The following is a 19,965-nucleotide window of genomic DNA, read 5'->3' on the forward strand; positions in this document are numbered from 1 at the left end:
AGCTTAAACTCCAGGTTTAACACGTTCATTTGCTCTAAACACCAAAAGCTTTATATCCTACGCTTACCTTTCTTTTGCCTTCTTTAGGTAACGACAGAGTGACAAACCAAAAAGTCAGAATAAAATACATGTGAGGTTCCTTGACAAATTTCAGTTTCTCTTATTTGGGCCATCTGCCTTTGTTACCTAACGTGGTCATGCTGGATTTGACTTGATTCTGCACCACTGATGGGAGTGAAAGTAATTTATTCTAGTGTCCCTGACTGATTTACCGCAAAATCACTCAGACACTGTTAAATGTACAGACTCACTCAAACTGGTTGGTCTAGGAACTTATTTCTTCTGTCTCATATTCTAAGCATCTTGTAATTTATGACTGCTAAAATGTGGGTCAAAAAGACACTGAGGTGTAAAAATACCCATCTCTGTCAGGATTGCAAGAAAATGAAGAAAGACAGATTCAGCCTGGAAGAATTTATTGTGACACTGAGCAGAAAGTACTAAAGAAAAAATATGATCATGTTAGGAGCACACCTTAGTCTCACATTCCAAAGAAAATCCATTCTGAATAACAATTGTTAAAACAAACAAAAACCCAACAGAAGGCCTAGTAGCTGTGGGCCCTCGGATGAAAGCAGGCACTAGTAGACGTAACCACTGCACAATCATTTTTTCTGCATTTCTTTTCATAGCCATCTTCTGGCCATATTTGCATCCCCAAGTATAACTTTCTGTGCCTATCTAAGGAGAGAAGAATGTGACTCTATGTTGTGGTAAGATGTGCAGAGCCACACAGGCGCTGATGACGGGAAGACCTAGGTGCCGAGGGAGAAGCAAGTATGAGGTGTTGAAACTTCATAAACATATTGTCAGGTGCCTTTTGTAAGTGTAAGCATTGAAAATAACCTTTTACTAAGGTGTCATAGGGTTTCAGAGAAGCCACAGTTACTTACAGGTTTGGGGATGGAATTCCCCAAATGAAGAAATTCCTATGCTTCATCAGAAAAGCTGAGGCATAGTTTCAGTGTTCACAATTAAAAATTAAAGTGAATGCTGAATGTATTCTGCTTTCAAGCCTGTCAGTGTATCACTGGGGAAATGTGTATAACCTCATTGCAAAACAAGGCTAAATGTATAGCCTGTTATGAATGTCAATTATAGCCAATGAGTTATCTTTCCTTTTATCATCTCCTGCTCATATTCAGAGATAAGTTAAATTTTCTCTGAGAGAAAGAGAAAATACATTAAACAGACAAATAAAGACACATAAAAAAAGAAGAGAAAGAAGGAAAATAAGAAGACAATACAAGGTATGATGATTTATTATGGATTTATAAGCAGAAAACTTGATAGAAATTAATAAAATAATACTTATTAAGTGACAATTGAAGTCCCTGGTACTGTTGATGGCATGAAATAAAAGGACCATTTTTGCTCCTTAGTCTCAAATAGCTTCAAGCAAGAGAGATAAAGCAAACGTGTTTCAAGCAGAGGTCAGAGCTAAATTCTGTGATACTAACTATATATAAAATAAGATTTGGGAGAAATAAGAGGTTAATACTGTTGACTGAGTTTCTCCATTTATACAATAGGACGCAATAATAGAGTCTATATTGTAGTATCATTTAAATATTACTGATAAAGAATTCAGCCAACCGCTTGACAGAGTAAGCATCTATTAATATTGCTTATTAATTCATTAAAATTTATAAAAGATATAAAGGTCCTGGATAAATGAAACAAAGGCTATCAAATTTTACATAAGATGCATAAATTATAGTATGTTATATTATTTATTAGTTACTAAATTATCAACGGGATAAAAGACACATAATTTTTCAAGGTTATGACTAAACTGACCATCTTTGTTGCTAGTGATAAAAGCATATACACTCCTTGAGTAGGCAATATGGCAATGCATACTAAGATTAATTTAAAATGGTCATATGATTCGATCAAGTAATCCAGGCTTAGCATTTGTCTTTAGAAAATATAAAAGTAGGCCAGGTGCCATAGTTCACACCTGTAATTCCAACACATTGTAAGGTCAAGGTGAGTGAATCTCTTGAGCCCAGGGGTTCCAGACCATTCTGAGCAGCATGGTGAGACCCAGGTCTCTACTAAAAATAAAAAAAATAAAATAAAATAAAATTTAAAAAGCTGGGTGCGGTGGTGTGTACCTGTGGTCCCAGCTACCCATTTAACCCCACATAAGGTGGGTGGATGGGTGGGGGTGGAGGAGGCTGGCACCACTGCACTCCAGCCTGGGTGGCACAGTGAGATCCTGTCTCAAGAGACAGACAAAAATATAAAAGAAAAAATGACAAGCAATAGGAGAATTATGGCAATGATAACTTTTAATATAAAACCAGACTCAGCTTAAAAATCAAGTAAAAAAAGAGGTAGGGATGATTTGGCATATTATATCCCATCAACATAATGGGATATCATGTTCTTAAACATGGTGATTACATATACAATGTTCAATTTGTAAAGTATTTACAATAAAAACAAAATAAGCCCCATAAACTTGGAGGGATTACGTACAACATGTAAAATTGACAAAGCATTATTATCTCAAATATACTATGAGTTTCCTCAAATTACTGAATAAAAAAGCAGGAAATTCAATAGAAAATAGTCAAAGTTTATGAATAGAATCAGAATGCAGAATCTGAATGGCTCTAAAGAGATAAAGTGATCCTCAACTTCAATACCTATCAGTGAAACACAAATAAAAGCAACATTAAGGTAATGTTCTATGGATAATTAGATTGGATAATGCTTCTGCTGATAAAATTGTGGAAAATAGAATCCCTTCTATATTTTACATTGAACTGGTGTGAATTGGTGCACTCATTCAGGAGAAAGTGTGGCAACAGTAACCAGTAGATTTACAAATGTGTGTGACTTATCACTGAGCAACCCTATACTCCTGGAAATATTCCCCTGAGAAAATTCCTAACAGGTTCAAAGGAAACATATATGTGTGATTTATTGAAATGTTGTTTGGAATGAAAGGAGTTAGAGGCAACTTAGATGTCCACAGCTGGGAGATAGGGTAAGTGAAAATTCATATACAGTCATGCTTCAATTAATGATGAGGATATATTCTGAGAAGTGTGTCATTAGGTGATTGTGTCACTGTGCAAACATCATAGAGTGTACTTATACAAATCTACATGGTAAAGCCTACCACACACTAGGTTATGTGGCATAGCCTATTGCTTCTAGGCTACAAACCTGTACAGCATGTTACTGTACTGAATATTGTAGGCAATTGTAACATAGTGGTAAGTATTTGTGTATCTAAACATATCTAACCACAGAGAAGGTACAGTAGGCATCAGTTTTATAATCTTATGGGACTACAGCTGTATATGCTGTCCATCACTGATCAAAATGCCACCATGTGGCACATGACTATACATAAACGATGGCAAAGCGGCCAGCAATTGGAAGAAATTAACTAGATTTAAAGACGTTCATGCACTGCATAAAAATGTTTTAATCCACAATGGACGACATATAGATAGTAGTCCTATGAGATTGTAATGAAGCTGAAAAATTCCTATTACCTAGTGACATGGTATTCTTCATAACGTCATAGCGGAATGCATGACCGTTTCCATGTCTAGGTATGTTTAGATACACAAATACCATTATGTTACAATTGCCTACAGTATTCAGCACAGAAACATGCTGTAAATGTTTGTAGCCTAGGAGCAATAGGCTATATCATGTACCATCTAGGCTTATGTAAGTACACTCTATGATGCTCACATGATGATTAAATCACCTAAGGATGCATCTCTCAGGACATATCTCCATCATTAAGAGAGGCATGTCTGTATAGCACCATAGAAAGCTGTACAAGAGCTAACATGGAATGAAAGTAGTAAGAAACATAATAAGGTTTATGATACAAAAATATTTATGCTATATAGAACACACTCACACGTACACAACTATACACTATTTTTTTGAATGCCGCATATACAGCTAAATATAGACATATATGGAGAATGAGTTTGATAAACACGCATTAAATACATTAAAATGAATGTCTACAGGGGATTGAAGCAAGGATTGGAGACTGAAAATAAAATAAAACCAGCTAGGGCTCTTGCCTAGAATGATGATAGCACAAGGCCACAAACTTAAGGATATAATCAACTCAATTCTGTGCACCTGGGTAACAACAACCGCAACAACAAAATAAAAAGGAAAACTAAAACATATAACTTTAAGTGGAAAAGGCTGAAAGAATGCATAATGGTATGCAAAGTGAAATAATAAAACAGAGTACAAACACATGTTTATATGAATTTAACTGTAACACGGAAATTGTACGCAAACAGGAAAGTAACAGCAAACAGAACAAAAACACAAAGTATACAGATTGATCAAAACTACCTAACAACGTATTCATGTGAGTTGGCTGGGGGAAGGGACCTGCTCTTCTTCTCTTCCTCCTCTTAACACTGCCTTCTACATGTTATAAGGTTGGTTTATGGAGGGGTTATGGGTAAGGATACTTTAGAAAACCACACAGTAGAACCTCCTTCAGCTTTCTTGAAATTATTTCTTTTAGGATCTCCCCTACTTCCTTGCATGAGGCTGGAGGGTGGAACTGACCAACACTGTCACCTCTATTCTCCTACCAAGCTCTAGTGGAGGGCTGAACTGACTAACTTAGATAATTTTGAAGAAATTCTTTATTCCACATGGCTGGTGAGGGAAGAAAGGGTCATGACGTACTCATCTTGGGGAGAGGCATCATTGTACCCTCCACACTCCTTCTTGAATTGATAAGGTCATGATAAGGTTTAGGGGAAAGGAGAGCACTCAAGCTGGACTACTCAAGATTTCCTCCTGTTGTTCCTTCAGAACCCGATTCTCTAAGCCCGATTCACCACTGGGGAAGAGACTAGCCAAGTCTCCTAAAGCAACCTTGCATTTGATCTTGTCTCCTGTGCATCTGTCTCCTGAACCCTTCAAGGGAGGGTGGCTGCAGGGCCACTCCAGAAAAATAGTCCAGGCAAAGATTTAAGGCCCCGTCTACTATCCCAGAATAAGAGACAATATGGAGAGAAAATAGAGCTTGTTATTTACAACCGAAATAGCTATTTTAAGTGGTGAAATTATGGATGATTCCCCCCCAACCAATTTTACTTTGTTTAAATAAATATATAGAAAATTCATTATAGCCATCAAACAAAAGCAGACTTTATTCTCTAGTGTTGACCAGAGTGTCATTCTAGTAATGAATTGTATTATACAACTAACAGGTGTCCCATTGTGTAGCTAATTAGCACATTTATCCTATATAATTTTAATTGTTAGTAATACATTTAAGAGTAAATGCCTTGCATCTCTCAATTTGAGCATTTTCTACAAATTTCATAGCTTGCATATCACCCAGCACAAAGCTAAGTATGTAACAGAACCAATATGAGAAATAGAAAAAAGTCTAAAATGGAGGTGATTATTTCTAAACATACTGTATATACAACACAATTGTCATCTTTCTTTACCCTCCTATGAACCATACTTTTTTTCTTCCAGATTTTTGTTGCTGTTGTTGTTGTCCGAAGAGTTCTTATTCCCTTTTCAAATTTGTCTCACCTCTGTATATGTTACTTTCATTTTGTCAATTTCTATTTTGAGTTACAAAAGTGGTTCAAATCCTCCATCCCTCAAGAAATTACTCTCACAAGGTATTGTACGGAGACTTTCATATATTGTAAATGAATGCATTCATTCTCTAATCTTTCAATCACAGAAATCACAACCCATTATCTTAATTATTTTTAGTGTATTATTAGTTCAAGTCCAAGGAGGACAAAAAGCACCTCATTTATACGTTCTGTTCAACAATATAGAATGTAGTTCCTTTCTTTAACAACTGTAATTACATTGAAAATAATGTTGATCATAGTGGTAGCAGAGGAGACTGTTCTAGTCTGGTACCATAGGGCCTTGCATCCCAGACAATAACAGTGGCACAAGTTGAGCATATGAAGAACCAGCATAGTTATATAAAAGTGAATTAAAGAATTTTGTTACCTTAGTTTCTTTCCTCCATCTGCAATTTTAGCTTTTTGCAGATAACCTTCTTTTTCAACCATCTGCAAGAAGAACGCATATGTTAAAACTGTGACAAACTACTATGCATTGTTGGTTTGAATAAACCTATGCTTTTCAAGAGTCATTGCAGTGATGGAAGTTTTCAGTCATAGAACTTTATTAATAATGCATGTATAGCTTATGGGAACTGCCTGCAAACTCATAGTCATTACAAGCTGTTACATATCTAAAAGACAGATTATGAAGAGGAATGTGAATGATTTGTTAGATAGTGATACACCTTTATTGACTTTGCTTTCTGGGCATTGAAGTCACTTGCTTAAAAAATTGATTACAAATGGTAAAAGAAAGACAAATTGAAAGCCTTCATTTATTTTACCAAGTATTCTTAGAAAAGTTCTTCTTCTCAAGCCTCCCCGTGTACCTTCTGAAGCCAGGATAAAGGAAGACCTCAGTGGGACCAGGTGACTGAGCTAGTTGAATCATGAAGGGCATTTTAAATAGCAACATTTCATATATTCTGGTCAATTGCCAAGAGACCCTATAGTAGCAGTATCTCATTGTCTTCTTCCATGATGTAGGATTGCTTCCTTTTACTATTTGCATATACTGTATTGGCTTTCATTTCTAATAGAGCTGCAAGTTTCTTAAAGGAAATTCAACAAGTCATTATAACTCTGCAGAAGTGTTTGTGGAGTTTCTGGCAAAATAAATTTGCACAATGTAAATTGTGATGTGTTGACTCCCTCCAAAGTCTATACTTGGTATTTTAATTTCTTAGCATCCTATTTCTACCCTCCTCTGTCTGCCTCACATGCCCCATCCCAAGTCATTAGCCTTCATCTTTCACTCTTAGTGAATTGCTCACACCCTTCACCCTGACCTGCCTAGTATCAGAGGACCACGCTCCCTCAGTGCTACCCCATGTTATCTCCCCAGCTGAAATAGTCCACCATGACCATGTCTTCATCTCACAAAAGTCTTAAGTATATTTAATCTACTTCAAAATTCAATTAGTAAAACCTGGTGCGGTGGCAAGTGCCTATAATCACAGCTACGTGGGAGGTTGGGGTGGGAGAATCCGTTGGTCCTAAGAGTTTGACACCAGCCTAGGCAGCAGAGCAAGAACCCCATCTCAAAAAATAAACAAGCAGAAAACCAAATTTTAATGTGTATTTTTTTTTATTAGAGGATCTTTCCATGATTTCTCTTACATCTCTTTTAGGTGCACCATCCTGAATCTCCATTTTCATTTTGCCATTATCACTGTGACAGCACATATGAGATCATGTTGTCAATGTCTGCTTATTTGTCTGTGCTTGCATGCAAATGATGTGCCATGAGTCCATCAAAGGCAAAAAGCTGTGTACCTTTTACCTGCATTCCTAGCTTCTGGAATATTTTGGTAGTACCAATAGTCAAAACAATAAAATTGTTTGAACTAATAAGTAAATGAATGAATATTTAAATGTTTATTTAAATATTTATAGTAAACTGGGCAAGCCAAAAAATTTATCTTCAATATTACAAGTGAAAGGAAGAGATATTTAGAGGTAAACGAGTTGTTCCAAATCACTAAAATCTCACTGGTTAAATGTCTACTCTGACGTAGGTGAGAGTTTTTCTGCCTTGTTTTATTCCTAATACATAGCACAGGACTTAGTTTTAAAATGCATTTGATGAATACATTTTTGACTAAATAAATAATGATAGAGATAATAATGATGATTTATGCAAAAGATAGCAAAGTGTTTTTTACTTATCTCCATATCCAGAAAGTTTCTTTTACTTCATCATGCTTTGCACAAGTCTAAAGCATCTAAGGAAGCTTTCTTGGATAATTTTGAGAACCATGGTATTCACTGGTGCCTTTTTGTTTTTGTATTTGTATACATCTATTCATTTGCTTTTTCCACATTTTATTCTATGTATCTGTCCCTTTTTCTTGATGCCAGGGAATTTTATTTGTCTACCTCGTAAAACCCATATAACAAATTTAGTGTTTAACTCTGGGTATCATTGGTATCCACAAATGTTTGGAAGAAAGATGTTTTCAATAGCAATTAGCACCACAGAGGAGGTCCCTTTCTTTAGGAATGTGTACTGAGAAATTTTGTTGTGTAACCATAGAGAAATGTATTGTTTTATTTAAGCTTTCTTCTGATTAACAGTTACCCCAAAACCTGGATTGTATCTACCAAAAAACAACAAAATCTATCAACCCATCATAAAAATTGATGCATGCGTTCTCAGCTAAAAATATAGCCCCAATTGTTTTTTCCAAAAATTCACAAAAGACCCCTCGGTAGACATTTGCTACCCACAAAGATAAATTATTGATGAAAATTTCTCTAAAAGACATAGGAAATGTGAAAGAAAAAAGTTAATACTCTTATAGGGAGAAATCAACATAAACAGGTTTAAGGTATACATAATAGAATTCTCTTTCCTTGAATACATAAGTAATATTTCCTCAGACACTGCAGGACTTTTCCCAGAATACTTGAGATTGATGCCAAGGGCTGGATTTCTGAAGTTAAGACTCAATAAATGTGACATGATTGTCATCAATGACTGAGTCAGTTTCATGGTCTTGGATCAATGCAATAGACTTTTCAGGATTGACCATACAGAGGTCCCAGGAAAAATGAGGAAGAACCGAATAGCAAGTTAGTTACTTCTCTTATATCATTTTCCAAAGTCCAGGCTGCCTTCCATGTCATTAGAAGAAGCTAATAATGCTTCTGCTATGTTCTATTTCCTACTACACTTGCTACCACCATGCATATTTGTTAAATGCTTACATGCACATTTCTACATGTAGTATATCTATGTCCTATCACTGTGCACACATTCTCACTTCAGAGGTCAGGTGTTTAGTTTCCTTCATCATTTATTTTATTTTTTTTTTGAGATAGAGTTTCGCTCTTATTGCCTGGGCTAGAGTGCAATGGCGTGATCTCAACTCACCGCAACCTCTGCTTCCTTGGTTCAAACAATTCTCCTGCCTCAGCCTCCCGAGTAGCTGGGATTATAGGCATGTGCCACCATGCCCGGCTAATTTTGTATTTTCAGTAGAGACAGTGTTTCTCCATGTTGGTCAGGCTGGTCTCGAACTCCCGACCTCAGGTGATCCACCCGTCTCGGCCTCCCAAAGTGCTGGGATTACAGGCATGAGCCACCACACCCGGCCCTTTCATTGTCTTTTTCGTACTTGACGTACACTTAATTCATTCTTTTCAACACATTTTTAATAACACTTCTTTCCTCTAAATGCCAGCTTTTCTGCTTACAACAGAGCTGCAAAGATTAACAGGACAATTTTAATCCTCTTGAGGCTTGAACTCCTGGGAGTTCATTCTCAAGATATTCCTGCTCCTCTTTTTGGGGGACTGGATACCATGCCCCGCTTAAGTCATCTCGCAGACTCAGGCCATCTTGTAGCCCGGATAGAAAATTCCAATTATGCTTTCTGCACTGAAAGCACTGCATTGTAAAAGGTCTCATGCTGGCAAGTGAAGCTTCCATGACGTACGATTAATTACTTTACTATTCCTTGTCATCATAGTTCGAAATACGTCACCATGTTTCAGGCACCAGGAATCAATTATTCTGGGAGTCTCATAGTGTGTGGAAAGAAGTATTAGGGCAAGCAGAAGATTGCTATGCATTTTGCATGTGGGTTTATATATGATACCTTATTGATTACTCTAATAATGATTCCTACTCAATGTTAATCCCATAGTTTGAAGGAACAATGATCTATAAATTCCAATTGAGCGTGCTGGTCATCTAGAGCTCAGATGGTCTTGTCTCCAGTAATTTACAAAATTACTTACAGCTTTAGGTCTAAGTTTAGGATACTACACGCCAAATTCTAGGCCGAATTGAAGTTCTTCAAAGTAGTAGCAGTCCCTAAACTATGTATACTTAAGAAATGTCAACCAATCTTTAGATGTTAAATCTGGCTTCTTGAGCTATTTGTCCAATGTTCCTTAGAAGCCCTATTTAACACTAAATGGCTGGAAAGATCAGCAATTTGTTCAGACTGGATGTCAGCCAGTCTGCAAGCATTGAGGAAGTGCTCAGCAGAAACAGCCGTGCTGTGATACAGATGAGAAGAATGAATGGCAGTGGGATGCCCAGATAGCACCTGTTTATCAGCCTACGTTGGAGGTGACAGACAAGACAGCGGAGCAGAAGACAACCTTTGATTAATGGTAACAATCATGGCAGAAAGACTAGCCTGTAAACTGTACATACAGACACTGTAGTTTTGTTTTGTTTTTGTTTTTTTTTTTTCTTGTGAGAAGGCTTCATGTTGCTCTCAGATACAGTTGCAAATAATAGATTTTCATCTACACCATTACACCAAAGGGTTCTGTTAAAATAACCCTTTCTGTTTATAAATGGAAATAAACTTAATCTACAACTTTTACCAGATTTTGATGAGAAGGGTTTGACTTTTAACACCAGAACCACATGGCCCTTATGCCTCATAACATTTTCTCTGCTGATGTATTTTAGTTATTGTTCTCTTCCCCTTTGTTCTGAGAATGTGCTCATTGGCAACCATCTGAATCCTAATTCAGCTTCCTAGGTCCTTTGATATAGAAAGTGGATGTCTTAAATAGTATCAGAATATTCCCTATTATGTACTGTGAGATAGACTTAAAGGATCATCATCTCAGTAAACACTAATAATGATGATAAATATGATTTTTTCTGGATCCACAATGCTGAGACAGGCCCCAGCTCTAAACTGAGATGATCCCTTTAAAGTAGCATCACCCTATGAAACCTTCTGTGTGACTGACTGACCTCTCTCTAAAAGAACTCTGCATCATCCCTCTATAACTACAACCCCGGGCCACTATAATTATCAAGCAGATTTAGCATTTAATTATTTTCCTATTTAATAATGAGGCAGCTGCTATACTTTCTCTGAACTTTTAATAGATCATAGTACTTTGCTGTTAATCTTGTCTGTTTCAGTGATTTCTATTAAAGAGCACAGAATGAGGACACATTTGATTACATTATTTTACCCCCAAATGATGCTTCACTTTCCTTCTTAAATCCCTCCTACCCCTGCCATTTTTTACTTCTCCACTATCCATAGAAATACCTACCTTATCTGTCTTTCTTTTTTCTATTGCTTTTATTATTATTTTTTTACTTTGTTTTTAGGTTGCACTGTTTCTCTTTGGAACTCATTGCTTACATTTTCTTCTCAATATTCACTTGTTCTTATACTGGCTCTGCTATTCACGCTATATTTGATTTGCTCATTATCAGTGAACTCACAGTGGGCATAATCCATTAAGAACAGAATCAAAAGCAGAAAAAATACCTTAAAACTCCAGCTTATCTGTACATCATATAAAGTACAAATAGTTTTTAAACATTTTAAAAAGTCTTAATTTTAGAACTGCCTTAAATACAGCTCAAGAATGAAATATTATGCCTTTAGAGATTCAGTATGATGTTTTGTCTGATGTAAATACATAATTTACTGTGTGTGCACATTTTTAAGAAGTGGTAAACCAAATATCTAAAGTTGGATGCCATAATCGCATGTGAAGAGGAGTAGAAGAAAAGCAAAGAACGGTTCTGGTTCATACATGAGTGGTGTCCAGAAAGAAGTTACCAGGAATTCTCAAAGAGGTCCTTGATAAGCAGGTTTGATTTCAGCATGAAATTTGATTTCAGGGTTAGGCATGGTTTACTCATTTCAACTTATTTACATTCTTTAATACGTTTGTTGAGCAATGCTTTCATGGGTAACCTCCCTCTCTTTCTCTCACGTAGGATAAGACAACATGTCCAGCTTTGGGATTATGCTGAATGTCTTAAACCATTTTTCAAATGTTAGGTTTGGCAAAGCACATATTATGTTTTGCCAAGTGCTTTTCCCCACCATGTTAAACCTCTGTGTATTTCAAGGGAAATTTTATCTGCATGTCTCTGATTTAGTCACCCCTAACTTATCAAAATGTCATTTTGAAAATGCTGTTATTTGATGTTTAAGAGCCCCAATAAGACTTTTATTCTGAACCTTTCATCTGGCAACCAGTGTGTTTCATTTGGGCACCACCAAGGAATCCAGGTTCTGTTTGGGAAATGGGCTGAGGAAGGCACCCCGTTTGTATCTCAAGAACTTTCTTCAGTCTTCTGGAGACTTTTATTATAGCTCACCTCTCCCTCCCTCATGCACCACCCAACTTCCACCCACCATCGCTCTCTCTTCTTCTCCCCTGAATTCTATTTCTCCATGTCTTTGATGTAAATATGTTCCTCCTTCTTTGCCTGTCATTGGACTTCAGTGAGAATGGCCTTCCTGGTTACTGTCTGGGCAACTTATTAGTGTAATTCAATTTCTGTGTTATAACCTAATTACAGTCTAGGCAGTGGGGAAGAAAGGATTGCTCAATGTTAATAGCCTTTATTGTTGCTGTTGTGTGTGTTCTTTTTCTCTACTCTACAGTTAAATGGATTTCAAATGTGGGGCTGGATGGGAGAGGTATTGTCATTTGTTTCTGTGTTCAATAGTTTCTGAACTTCTTACCATCACTTCAAGGCCCTTTGCAATCTGGGCACTGCCTCTCTCTCAAAACCCATGACTCTTTTCCCTTGTTCATGATATTCTGGCTGCTATGGAATTCTTGCAGTTTTTCAGGTGTAACAACTTTGTTCCGACCTGGTGACCCTTGCACTTGTTTCTTTCCGCTTCAACATTCTTCTTTCTTCCAGTTCTTTGCTTGGCAAGCTCCATCAGTCTTGCAAAATCTTAAGTTAACTGGCCATTTCAAAGAATCCACGTATGACTACTTAATCCAGTATAGGCTCTCACAGAAACTTGTTTTTCTTTCATCATAGCACATTTGGTAATTTGCACTTATAGAATTATGCCTTCCTTTATTTAACACTTCTGTTCATCCCTAGACTGAACGCTTCTCTAGAAAAGGCCATGGCCAGTTAGCATATTATCACATATTCCTAGCTTAGCACAGTGAAGGCCTCAACAAATACTTGAATTAATATACTCAACAAATACTTGAATTGAGAAAAGGAAAGGGATACGAAATAATGAAAACTTAGAGATGGTTTCTATTAGCATTATTAAATTATATAACTTATTATTGTTACATAACTCATTATTAACAGCTTGAAGATCTGGAAGGATATTTCAGAAAACCTAATTTTGTCTTACTCAAGTAGACTTTTGAAAGACTAGAGTTTTTGGAGTTTTTCAGCAGTTTAAGGAAAGCCCAGCTTGATCAATAGAATTATTCCCCCAAAGTCTGTGTCCTTTGTTTTAAAATGAGGAAACACTGTATTCTCACAATGTCTTTCATGCTCAAAGACCTCACAAGTATTAATTAATCCACAAAATGATATCTGGCTCCAAAAGGTAGAATCTGGGACTTAAGGTTTATCTGCAAAAGCCTGCTTTGCCCCCAAGCCATGGCAACTTCCTGAGCTCTGTCCTCAAAATCCTCCTAGCTCAGGAGGTAGCAGATGATTCTGTAAAACCTGCCACAGGCTTTTGACTCCTGCAGGGTTATCCATAGACATGTCTTACACTCTGTTGATAAAAATAAACAAGATAAAGATTTAACATGTTATAAACAGGGTTCTTTTTCTTGATCATTTCTTTAGGGGGAAAAGTAAAAGTACCCTGAAAATAATTAGGTCTCATGAACAGTTACAATAGAGAATATACAAGATCAGGAAACAAATGCATATTGACAGATTTGATGATTCATGTACAAAACTGTTGCAATATTATAGCACTTTCTAAGCAACCACACTTATTCTCAGGAAATGATTTCCGTCTCTTCTACTGAAATCCTAAGGATTTACATACATGTGGCATAAATAACGTCTTCCGTCAGTGAACTGGGTAGTTTCCACCCTGAAATTTTATATTCAGATTAGGAATGTCTTTTGGCCAATATTCAAAAGAAAGAAATGCTTTGTTCTGTTTAACTATGCTGATCGCAATCTACTTTCTTAAAAGGAACATTAAGAAAGGGAGCATGACTCCCAAAGGGTGTTCGCCTCTATGAGAGCATCCAAAATGGCAGATTTCATTTTACAAAGTGAATAATTGTTCTACAACATGGTGGACCTAATAGGATACTTTGATAAATTTGGCCCAAAGCCAAGGTCTGTCATGTTTCCTGGAGAATGTTTAGTAGAGTTATCTGAATATGAGATATAAAGGAAATGAGATTTATATATCCCAACATTTTAGAAATAAATATGCCTGAAGATCCATACAGTGGAGATGATGGATAATAACACCAAAGGAAAGAATGTCATTAATTCTCAGAAATATTTTCCTGTATATTATTTCATATATAATAGCTCATCCTGGTAGGTACGGCCAAGGAAACTACTGCCAGGACTCCTGGATGACTCTGGAAGCCACCCTAAGGCATAGTGGAAGTGAGGAAAGTTGGAGAGATGAAAGTAGGGAACATACCAGAGTGTGGAAAGAGTATGTGAGTCCTGGTAAAAAGAACACAGTATCAGATTAATCAGATGTAAATAAAACTTCATAGGTTCTGAGAAATAAAAAGTGTCAGTGTGAACGATAATGAATGGCCTGTAATTAATCAGATTTTCTCTCTGGGGAAATGGGTGATTACTGGGGCATTGCTCATCAATATAGATAATTCATAAATAAGAATTTGGGATGAAGATAACGTTTCTGCCTTTAAAATAACACTAAGTAAGAAATTCAATTCAGGTAGAGATTGATGGATAAAAGTTGAATGTTATCCATGTTCACAAGACACAGCAAGATAAGCGCTCAAAGAGATGATCCAGGAAAACGCAAGTCAAGACTAAGAAGTAAGCTGATTGGTAGTTCCAAAACGTTTTAGAACTAGTGGCACTGTGTGTGTGTGAGTGTGTGTGTGTGTGTGTGTGTGTGTGTGAATGAGAGAGGGAAAGAAGGAAGGAAAAAGAGAGAACAAAAAAATATACAAGTATGCAGCAAAAAAGAGTGAGATAAGTTGCAAGGTAAAAAAACTTAAAAATTATTGTTTTTTCTTCTGTTTAGCAAGACTTCCCGATGTTACTTTTCCAAGGTCATTGGGGCTAAAATAGAGTATTGGGCAAATAGATCTATTATCTATTACTGTATTGTCTATAATTAGTAATGTTCAAATTGAGTTTCATTTATTTAGAACTGAGGCTTCAGAGAAACCCTGCTATATGCAAGTAAATCAACAAATAGCCTTAAGTGTAGGCAGGTAAATTAAGAAAACTATTTCTGAATATTCTAATGGTTCTTCTGATATTAGTTTATGCTTGATACAGTGGCATAGAAAATTCACAATTAAAAATTATATAATAATTTTTGATTAATTTTTTAAATAACCATAATTTGGATTTTATATATATTATATATTATAATTTTTATGTAAAAATCTTTGCGGCACATTTTGGCACTGTTGAAATATAAGTACATATATATTTTATGTATAAACATACAGACACACACAAACACAGACATTTACTGAGCTCCATTTTCAGCCTAACTTTTGCCATGTTTCATGAACTACTTCAGAGCAAACTTTTTATGTGTTATTTTTACAGAATAATCCAGCTCTTTATAATTATTTTTGTACTTTATTTTCTGTGTAATCCAAATTTATTTAAAATAAAACCAAACAAATAAATCATTTATTTTCCTATTTATTGGAGAATTACAGTGTGCCAGCCTTTGTATGAAGTCTTAATAGTAAAACAATAAATAAGACATAGTCCTCCCTTCAAATAGCTTATAGCTCAGTAAGAGCAATAAAGGAAATAGGCAATTTTAGTGTGATGGGGCTGGAATAGAGTCAAGACCCAGCTGCTCTTGAGAGCCAGATCAAAGAAGGGCTACTAATTAAAATTTAAGGAATTAGAGAAATCCTTCCTAGAGAAAATGCTAAGTTGAGATCCACATAATTAATTTTGAAAACAATATATTAGTATATCTAATTATATTGAAAAAAATGGCTTTCACTACAAATGTTAGGCATATATTTATTAATATCTGCAACTAACAACATTGTTTTAATAAACTTTTAATTTCTTATTACATCAATTCACAAACATGTCTTTCCTGAACAAGTACTAGTATCAAAAGCAATCTAAGTAGAAGTACGATATAATAAAGAAAGTACAAGTCATAGCCTCTAACTTCAAGACATTTACAATCCAGCCATGGAACAAGTCTATTACCTATGAAATAGGAGTGAACAATACAAAGCAACGCGTGAACATGTGCTGGGATGAAACGACTATAATTGCTACAGGAAATCCAAGCTCCTTCAGGGTAAGAGCCATGTCTTAATCATGTTACTACTCCTGGCTTGAGGGTATGTGTTTGAGAGAGGATAATAAATAACGTAAATTGGGGACCATGATGCTATAGAAAATTTGAAAATGAAATAATGAAAGTGCTGTTGAAAGAAGGTTGCTCTGGAATTGCTGCCTAGGATCAGTGGCGGGGATGGGAGGGTATGATAAGGTCAGAAGCATTTCAAGGCTTGGGTGAGGGTTTGGGGGTGCACAAGGAGAAGTATGTGGGCACTACAACCATTGAGGAGAAATTTCGTTAGAAAATGATGACTTATCCAATGGGCCAGGGAGAAAATAAAGAACGTAAAGAAAATGTGTTCTAATCCTAGATAAATGTTTGCTACTAATAGAGATGGGCTCAGTGGAAAGAGGGAATCAGTTTGGGAAGGCACTGATGAAGGGTTTAACTTGGGGGATTTCATTTCTATAATGACACAGACGACATCCTAGAACAAATGACTAATTTACACTCAGAGATATAGGATAAGATAAAGGAGAGAAAGTATACAAGCGTAGACCTGTGTGATACAAGCTTGGAAGTGAAAACAAAGACCATTAAATTTTAATTATGCTTTCATTCAACACATATTTACTGAGTCCTTAACATGTTCTAGCAATGCTTGTAGTCATGGGAATGGAGTAATGAACACAGGAGACAGTGTCCTTGCCCTCATAGAACTAAAATTCTAATGGGGTGACAAACTAAAAATAAATGCTGTAGTATGCCATCTGGTGGTAAGGTCTATAGAGTAAATTAAGGTAAGAGAGTAGTGTGGATGGAAATGTTTGTTCATTTGTAGGTTCCTTTCTGTTTTTTGTTTGTTTATCTCTCTCTGCACAATCTTGCCTTACTGCAACGTCCACCCCCAGGGTTCAAGCGATTCTCCTGCCTCAGCCTAACAAGTAGCTGGGACTACAGGTGAGTGCCACCACACCTGGCTAATTTTGTACATTTTTAGTAAAAATGGGGTTTTACCATGTTGGCCAGACTGGTCTTGAACTCCTGACCTAAAGTGAGCCCCTGCCTCGGCCTCCCAAAGTGCTGAGATTACAGGCATGAGCCACCACACCTGGCCCCTATGGGTTTTGTTTGTTTGTTTTTGTTTCATTTTTTTTTTTTTAAGGGAGATTAGGGAAGACCTATCTAAAAAGGTGATATTAGAGCAGAGATGTGAAGCAAAGGAACATATGAGATATCCAAATTTCTGGGCACCAAATAAATTATTTTGTAAGAGATAGAGGCAAAAGCAGGTGGAATGGCCCTGCAGAGGTATCAGCTTCATTGGAGCAGGAGAGAGAAGAAGAAAGGGAGAGGTGAGACTGGGGAGGTCAATGAATCTTCTAGGGCCTAGTGAACCATTGGATGTTTCTCAGCTTTTACCTGGGGTAGATTAAAAGCCAGGGAGGATTTTGAGTCAAGGAGTGACGTGAGATGGACCAAATGTTTATTTCCCCTTAAAATTCATATGTTGAAATCCTAAACTCCAGTGTAATGCTATTAGGAGGTAAATAGGTCATAAAGGTGGAACTTTCATGAATAGGATTAACGGATTTTTAAAAGGAACACTGGCTCTCTTGCCCTCTTTTTGCCATGTGAGGATACAAGGAGAAGTCAGCTGTTTGCAACCCAGAAGAGGGTCCTCGCCAGATCCTGACCAGAATGGAATGCTGATCTTGGACTTCCAGCCTCCAGATCTATGAAAAATAAATTTCTGTTGTTTAAAAGCCACCTTGTCTGTGGTATCTGTTGTAGTAACAAACTGACTAATCTAAGTAGCATAATCTAATTTACATTTTAACAGGATCACTCCCGCTGTTGTGTTGAAAATAAATAGTAGACAGTGGAAGTTGGTAAACAGGGAGACTATTTCAATAAACTGGGTGACAGATGATAGTAATGGTGGTTAGAAATGAACTGATTCTGGATATATTTTGAAGATAGAGCAAACTGGTTTCTTTGATGTTCATTTATGTTACGACAGAAACAAGGGAAGATGACTGTTAATGTTTTGACTGAAGCACCTGGAGGAACAAAGTTAGCATCTTGTGAAATGGAAGAGACTTCTGAAATGGAGAACTGGTTTGGGCAAAAATTGGGATCAGTTTCAAATATGCTACGTTTAGGATGTATATTAGAATTGTGTGTAAAAATGCCAGAATTTATAGTACTGAAGTTCAAAGCTGTGGTCCATGCTGGAAATAGAAATTTAAAAGTGGCTAGAGTTACATCATCTGTAAAGCTACAACACTAAATCAGATGCCCTAGGGAATGATTATAGAGAGAAAAAATAAAAACTGAGCTCCAAAATGAAGAGGGACCTGTAAAGGGATTGAAAAGAGGTGGCTCTCCAGCTAATTGGAGAGTCATGAGAAAGTGGTTTACTGGTAGCCATGTTAGGAAAATGTTTCTTTTTCATAAATAATTTAGATTCAGGGGATATATGTGCTTATTTGTTACATGGATATACTGCATACTGGTGGGAGTTGGGCTTCTAGTGTATCCATTACCCAAATAGTGAGCATGGTACCCAATAGGCAATTGATTGAAGAAGAGAGCTATCGATTGGGTTAAATGTTCAGCTAGACCTACTGAAGAGAGAATTGAGAAGTTACTGATGGATTTAACGACATGGAGGTAATCGGTGACCTGGATAAGAGGCGAATGATTGAGATAAAAGCCTAAATAGAGTTGGTTCAAGAGACAAAGGAAGGGCAGAAATTAGAAACAGCAAATGTAGATAATTATTTTGAGAAATTCTTATCCTAAAGTAAAGCAGAGTGAGCAGAAATAGTTGGAGTGAGGATGTGGGATCTGGAACATGAAAAGTAATAGAAAACAGGAACACTAAAGCAAAAAAAGAAATTATTTTTGGTGCTGAGGACGGGACATCCCAAAGACAACAGGGATGGAATAGCTAGAGATAGACAGGAATACAGTCATCATGGTGCAATATCCTGTAAGCCAATAAGACTGGAAGCATATTGACCAATATGAAATATAGCAGGAAAGACAAGTCGAATGAGTATGGAGGAAAAGCACATTGTATTTATTGAAAAAGAGGTCATTAAAAGAAAGAAGTATCAAAACATATCAGAAAGGTTGGTCTTATGTGTTTTAAAGATATCTATAATACTTTATTTATTTATGTTATTTATAATATTTCAGGTACTCTTTTACCCACTAGGATACAACAATACATAAAAAAATGGGAAAAAGTGCCATTCTTATGGATGTTGAGTCTATTAATTGTTTTTGAAGACAACAACAATAACAAAAAGCTATCAACATTTACAATAAGCCCCCTGTAGTCTCTGGTTCCTATTATTCACATCCTTTTGTAATCCTCTCCCCTTGTGTGAACTAGACTTAATGACTTACTTTTAACCAAAAGAATGTGGCAAAGGTGATGGCATATTGCTTTTACAATTAGGTTACAAGAGATTTTGACTTCCATCTTGCTAGCAAACTCTCCCTCTTGCCTTCTCATCTTGGATGCTTTGAAAACACAA

General features: G+C 36.4%; 1 protein-coding gene across 1 annotated transcript in view; it reads right to left on the reverse strand.

Moving 5' to 3' along the window:
- The window catches only part of ARHGAP15 (Rho GTPase activating protein 15), a 642,246-nt gene that overhangs the window by 535,874 nt on the left and 86,407 nt on the right, over positions 1 to 19,965 (reverse strand). Inside the window, exon 4 of the mRNA XM_011988707.1 lies at positions 6,070 to 6,131. Coding sequence (XP_011844097.1) covers positions 6,070 to 6,131 — 62 coding nt within the window. The remainder of the gene's footprint in view (positions 1 to 6,069; positions 6,132 to 19,965) is intronic.

The sequence above is a fragment of the Mandrillus leucophaeus genome, unplaced genomic scaffold (assembly GCF_000951045.1).
Source record: "Mandrillus leucophaeus isolate KB7577 unplaced genomic scaffold, Mleu.le_1.0 Scaffold336, whole genome shotgun sequence".
In the NCBI taxonomy this organism is placed as follows: Eukaryota; Metazoa; Chordata; class Mammalia; order Primates; family Cercopithecidae; genus Mandrillus; species Mandrillus leucophaeus.